The following is a 7,278-nucleotide window of genomic DNA, read 5'->3' as shown; positions in this document are numbered from 1 at the left end:
ACAAGGGCGAGTGTTTACGAGGGCTTATCGTCTATACTGATCCGCACAACCGCTACAATAGAGGAGACTGAACTGGAGCGTATATTTACGGAATTTGCGAGACCTGGTCGTAGTTGCCACGTGTACGTGGGAAATAGAATGATAGGGGACAAACTCAAGCGACTGGAACGGGTAGGCGTGGGGTATCCGTTAATCAGGTGCCTACAACAGGTAGAAACGGTCGCCGACCCGGAAGCATAACGTAAACTCGTCGCCGACCACCACGCGAGCAAAACGAACCACAGGGGTATAGAGGAAACGTTACGCGCTCTAAAACGGCTATATTTCTGGAAATCAATGAGGCGCACCGTGGGTGATTGTATCGCGGCGTGCGTCGTATGTCAACAGGCCAAGTACGATCGCCGACCCCCAGTAGCAGAACAGGTAACCACACCCACCGCACTTGAACCCTTACAATCGGTCCAAGTGGACATCTATTCTAACGAGAATCAGTCGTGGCTAACACCGGTTGACCCGTTCAGTAAAATTGCGATGGCGTATCCTATCGAAGCGAAGACCCCGGGGGTGGTATGGGAGGGGATTCTCCAATGGTGCGCAACTTATGGGGTACCGGATGAAATCACATCGGATTGTGGTCGAGAATTCGATAACGCATTAGTTCGCAGTGAGAGCAAAATGCTGGGGATTACCTGGCGACTCAACACCCCCCATCACATCAAGGGCAGGGGCGCGGTCGAACGATTGCACAACACGTTAGGGGAACATCTTCGGTTGCTCAGATTAGGGCGAAATCTCGAGCCATACGAAGCCATGCCACGCGCAGTTATAGCGTATAACAACACTATACACGCGGCCACAGGGTTATCGCCCGTGGAGATAGTGTATGGACAAAGGGGTCGCGATAGGGGAGACCTAATTACAACCAACAACAATGACCTCAGAGCGAATCTTTATTGGAACAGGGAGCAGCGCCGAGAAACGTGGGCAAAGGTACGAGATAGGTTGATACGCGAAAAACAAATAAGAGTTATGAAAGCCAATGACCGCCCCACAGTCTATAAAACGGGCCCGCTGACATTGGGTACATTCGTATGCGAACCGCCCGCAATAAAACGGCAGCGTGTTACGAAGGCCCCTATCGGATCACTACAATTAGAGAACATAATTTATTTACGATAAAGGACGTAAATCATCCATTTCGGTCCCGCACAGTTCATCTTGAAGAACTGCGAATACTCCCCCTAGTGCAAGGTGCCGAGCCGGACGACGGCGCTCAGCCTGGACCATCAAGAGAGTGATTTTTGTTTCTGTGTTTTCTATTTTTTTTTTTTTGTGTGTATTTTGTTGTTGCTTTCAGTGATTGTATCAGTTACGATTATAACTCATGTAGTAGGGCTCTCCATTGTATATTTATGTGTTAGTTCTTAGCTTTAGTGTTATGGAAATAAAATTTTTATTTTTATATTTTTATGTTAAGCTTAGCTTAGAGGAATAAAAGCGAGCATATGTATATAGATTCTTTCTTGCTTTGTAATATGTTTAGTTTTAAAAATTTTTTATGTTTAGCTTTACAAGTTTTCTTTTCTTTCTTTTCTATAGTTCCTCCATACGAAGGAACTGGAGGGAGGGAGTTAGCTGTGTATATTCTCATGATAATAAACAAGAACTCTGTACTAGTAGGATTACTTATCTCTAAGTTCGGCAACAAACCAATTCCTATATATATCAGACGTTTGTAATAATAAAGCCAGTTGTTGAAGTATCCTTGCCTCGTTATTCTGCCCGAACCCCCATTTATTTTAAGGTAACCTTTCAGTCTAATCATAAGTTATATATATATATATATGTAAAGATTCTTACCTTCAGGCTCTAACCTACTCCTACCTCTAAATAACAATTAAGTGAGGTTAACACATGGTTTTAAATAAAATAACCTCTGAGACTGTTATATGTCATTTATAATTGTAAGAGTGTTTCGGTGAACTAAAACTATAAAAACTGATTTTGTTTTATAGGTATGTATAGTTAAAGATGTAATGTTTTATTTAATTTGAACTTGTCATTAATCTATAAAACAATTGTTTTATAACAAAAGAAGTTTATAGTCTTGAAGTCTATCTCTAACACAAGATTATATATATATATTATTTTATAAAACCTCCCAAAATACATCTTACACATTGTATGAATTGTCAGTAATTGAGGCATGTACTCTTATCACTAATATTTGCTTTTACCAACTCCACACGAATGTGAACGTAGACTCTAACCATTTCATCTTCACATCATTTTTTCATTTTTTTTTCTATCAAAAAACATCTATTTTACATTTTCTAATTATTACATTGTAACGTATTTCTTGTTGTTCATTCCCTGAACATTCTAGCCTTTATAATCTAAAATATTTTTTTTATTTTGTCAGAGTAATTTGCAAATTTCCCACAGTAAGTTGTGAAGGTTTATCCCCTTACTAAGGATTCATATGTATATATAAGTTAAGGCCTGAGTCAGTTGTTACTTCGATGTCATCTGACGGAGGCGATCAGTTGATTGTATGATATATATAGAGGAGCGCTGAGATGAGTTAAGTAATGCTGATCGACTCTCCCGAAGTCGCTCAAGCTGAACGACACCATCATCTCCCCTTCAAACTCCATAGTCTTATCTGGGTGTGAAGCTGGACCGACATCTTAAATACTCTACCCACCGCTACCAGAAAACTAGAACTGTAAGAAGGCGGTGTTACAGACTAAACAATCTCACTACACCAGCGCTTTCTCTGCGCCTTAAACTGTTAAACTCTGTGTAAACACAAGAGCAACCTGAGGCCGAAAAAAAATAACAATAAAAAGCAATTGTTTTCTATAAGATGGTTGCAGTTAGAAATAAATTCTAGATTTTTCTCTAAGTTTTTCATGATAAACTTTGCAAAAAAAACACCCACTCTCACTAAGACATCCCTTACTTTTACACACACACACAAAAAAAAATGTATAAAATCATAGGCTCATTTATTTTATCTAAATAAATTACTGTTTATGTGGACCAACATTTTAGCATATATTAGTGGCCTTTAGCAAGGTAATTAAAATGTAATATGAGTATAATTAGAATATTATTAATATACGTTATATCTAACATTATTTATATAATAAAATGGGTTATATTAGCATTATTTTAGTTTATTGTTCATAAGTCCTGAAGAAGACCTACAATGTAAAACAAAACATTAACATACATAAGCTTTCAAAAATTATTTACTACATTTTGTTTTTCTAAACACTCCCTCTATCATCATTTAGATTTTACCAACAGTCCACTATATTTACATAATTATTTTTTCTATAGTCATAATTATTTAAAAGTGGTACTCTGCAAATAAATTTAAATTTTATGAAAATGACATGAGGAAGAAATTATTGTATATATATCAAACCGTAAACAATTATAAACAGCAGGAAAATATCGTGTATTTGTTGATAAAATCTATCATCAATAATTTTTTTCCTTGTTGATATCTATGTACAATAGTAATATTATCTTACTACAGTGTAGAGGATTTTCGTCACTTCTATCAAGACAGTCATTTTCATTATCGCATTTCCAATTCAATGGGATGCAGCGTCCATTATCACACCTGAATTCTTTTTCAGTACAGTTTCTCAACGCTGCAAATTACAGTACATATATAAGTTATATGATTGCAGGTTTAAAACAATAATTAAAAAGAGAGAATAGGTTTTAGAACGACACACTCAGAGACAGAATCAAGACTGCTTTATTATTATTGGTAAATAATCCTTGTTATATAAATTCTAGACATTCTTTACATGCGGGAGTTGGTATTAAGTCTAATAACATTGTCCTTCTGACTAAAACTCTCCTATACCAGTTTACGAGTATTCCTCATAATCTTTTACATCACATACTGCCAAGTCAAAAAAAAAATCTTATATACAGGTAACTTATAACAAACAAAAAGTAAATAAAATAAAAAACTCTATCTCATAATAGCCACTAAGTGTTTTATGCACCGCACTTGTAGCACAATCACGTATTTTCTTTAACTCTGAGGGAATAACAGAAAAAAGTAAAAGAAGAAAAAAAAGTTTACAAAATTACATAAATAACTTGGATTGCTGAGAAAAGGATACTCCAGTTCACTATAATTTTGCTTTCTCTTTCATGGAGAACTTTAATATTTCTTGATAAACTGCCCTCCGCTTTTTAGGTTCTTTCAAACTTTTTAACAGTTACAACATTATGTTCCCTAATTACTATCACCCTGAATATACCTTCATACTCTTCCCTCCTGTTAGACCCCAACTTCCGGTACACTATTTCCCCGATTTCTATTAAACCTATTAAAATTAAAAATTTCTCGTCCTACCCAAAAAAGCAAATTTTTTTCCTCTCTAATTTTTCTCCCCAAAATTTTCTCATCTCTATTTTGCTATTGAAGATTTTTCCCTCGACTGTTGCCGTGACTTTAAAGTTTCATAAACGCCCACGAAGCTTGAAAAGGATTACGAATGGTGAAATACCCGAGACGGAATAGATTGAATAGTTATACTCCATGATAGCTTTTTAGAAAGTTTCGAGATGTTGAGGAGCCTACCCACATCGTGGCCGCTTTAATGAAAAGATCTAAGACGGTGACCCACTGACAACCCATCTATGTGAAGGTATCGATTTGTAAATCTCTCAGTAGTACATATTTCTTCTTGTCTCGTTCTTGGAGGGTGTTGATGATACTTTGAGGGTCATACTCGTTTTGAGATAAAATTCACAACTCTCTACGGTTGTTTTTTTCATCACCTACCAAAAATATCTACCGTATAGTGCCTACAGTAACTCGTACAGCCCGGATATGGTTTGTTTTCCATTGGTGAGCGAGCGTCACTTCCTTTTGTTGCTCCCCATTCTGGTGGATGGCCATCAGCTTTCAGCGAGTGTATACCCTGTCCACTGCGATTTGCTCTATCCGCCATAATGTTTTAATCTTCTCATAAATCACCACGTATCAGGCGTATAGGTGGTGCATTTTTCCGGGCTTGAACCTGTAAGATGCAGAATTTTAAAAATTCTGTCTTCCCAAGCCCCGGCTGTGATCCAACACTCGTGATTGGATACCTCCTAAACCTACTATATTAAACTTTCAGCAGTTATTGAGATTATTTGTCGCCGCCTGTCGTTGGAAGAGATTGTGATTCTTCCATGTTTGTCAGTCATCCCTTGATCAGGCTCTCGTCTGCCGATGATGCCTCTCTTTCGTCATGTTCCGAGATGTCTTTGTCTCCTCTTTTTCTGGTGTCCACAGGAATTTCCTCACATCTCCGGACGGTTCTTCTTAGTCCTATTTCAGAGGAATTACTATTACAACATGAGAAAACCTGTCGGCTACCATGTTTTCATTTCCTGGCTAGTAAACTCTCTCCATATTGCTATGTACTGACTCGGGATTTAGTCGGGATGCCAGGATAATCACTGAAGGTAATTATCTAAAATACGTTAATTAATTAATTTATATTGAGTCTTGGAAAACTATTATTATAATTGGATTCTTTTCCAAAGGCTTTTTGTGTGTTTACCAATTAAATACCTTTATGTTTATAAAATGTTGTTACCATTAATTGTATAATATAATAAAGGGTGGTATTGGGTGATATAATAGTATATAAAATATATCAAGGAAAAAAGTGTTTATTTACATTGATATGATTAAAGTAAATTATAATATGATTGATATGATTCCGATAATTGGTTTGCCATAAAATATTGAATTAAATTATGAATTGTTACCTAATATATCTTAATAGCTTCTGCTTTGGATGATTCATGTCGTGGATATGTCTTTGCAGTGAGTGCTGTCGTAGCCATCGGTGTTGTCTAAGCCGTGGAGTTCCATTTCTGAAGAGCTCTTCTTAGGACTTCTCCAAGTGCTGCTTCTCTAGCCCGTCTTTTTACTTTTGCCCCTATACCGCTTCTGTCTCTGTCCCCTCTTGATCCAAAAAGGGGCGTCGCCTTTTTGGAATCCTATTTCTCATTGGGTATAAGTTACAACGGCCCCTAGGTGAGCGTCTCTCCTAGGTCCTGAGAGGGAGTGGGAACCCACTGCCGGTCACAGGGTTTATCAATCTTCACCTGTTAATGTCTTCTGTCCCTTCGGTATTTGTGGCCCATTAGCCACTTGGAAGGAACTGTGGTTCCCAAAGGTATGGCTAGCTCTGGTACCCAAACACAGAGGTCCCCCTTTGTTTGTTAAGAAGTATCCCTTCTTGGAGAACAGGTATCGGTGCAGATGTGGCTGAATTATTTAACAACATTTATCATATTTTTGTTGTGGGAATTGCCAAAACCTCGATATATTAAAAAAAAAAAAACTTCAATATTTTATGGCAGTATAGTTTATGTTAAATTCCGATTTTGCTTTTAAAGTTAAAATTTTCCAATTTACTCCTATCTCTACTGTACATAAAACCTTCATGTATCATAAGATTATTATATACAGTCTATAGAACAATTATCTAGCCATAATATTAAACCTACGAAATATCCTATTTAATAATAATATTAACAAAGTATACAATAGAGATATATACATATATAAGTTACAGCCTTAGTCAGCTGTTACTTTGATGTCAGCTGACAGAGGGGATCAGCTGATCGCATGTATATTAAGAGATGTACCGAACCCAATAAAGTTAGTATGTTACAGCAGTTCACACGTGTTACATCTTGTTCCTGCTTCTCTTTTTTTGACATTTGGCTTTCGCCGCTACTTAACTGGTGCCGAAACCCGAGAACTTTAGATACCGGATTAATTTTCAGTCTAAAAGAAAATGTTTTTTTCATTGTTCTCTTTGATTTATGACCAGTAACGGATTAGTGAGAAGAGCAGTTCTGAACCTAGAGAATATGAACCAAAACAACCAACCTCAAGCTGCTGTCAACCAAACTCTAGCAGCTGGGAACCCACCTCCGCAGGAGATTCAACCATTACCAGAAGTCTCTTTAGCGCAATTTCATGCCACGACGCTAGAATGGATTAAGGTCTGTATGGCAACTGCCCAGGACCTGAGAAAGACGGTGTCGGACCGGAGAATTAAATCATTTGTTAAAAGGGGGCGATCGCCTGATGGGGTGAATAGAATCGAAGATGTCGGAGGATCTACTAGACAGCGAGGATGCAAAAGCACTGAAAGCAGCGTTAGTCTGCCGTGTAAAAAGAAGTATCCTAAATCAGATTCAGGCAGATGAAGAGACCTCCTGGAAGGT

General features: G+C 37.4%; 1 protein-coding gene across 4 annotated transcripts in view; it reads right to left on the bottom strand.

Annotated features, from left to right (window-relative positions):
• The window catches only part of LOC106688461 (very low-density lipoprotein receptor), a 95,555-nt gene that overhangs the window by 57,917 nt on the left and 30,360 nt on the right, over nt 1–7,278 (bottom strand). For all 4 annotated transcript variants that reach the window (XM_067050348.1, XM_067050351.1, XM_067050349.1 and 1 more), the window contains exon 2: nt 3,546–3,668. In XM_067050348.1, coding sequence (XP_066906449.1) covers nt 3,546–3,668 — 123 coding nt within the window. The remainder of the gene's footprint in view (nt 1–3,545; nt 3,669–7,278) is intronic.

This window comes from Halyomorpha halys, unplaced genomic scaffold (assembly GCF_000696795.3).
Source record: "Halyomorpha halys isolate HHAL.00 unplaced genomic scaffold, Hhal_1.1 Scaffold1131.1, whole genome shotgun sequence".
Taxonomy (NCBI): domain Eukaryota; kingdom Metazoa; phylum Arthropoda; class Insecta; order Hemiptera; family Pentatomidae; genus Halyomorpha; species Halyomorpha halys.
This window is presented reverse-complemented; position numbering and strand designations above follow the sequence as displayed.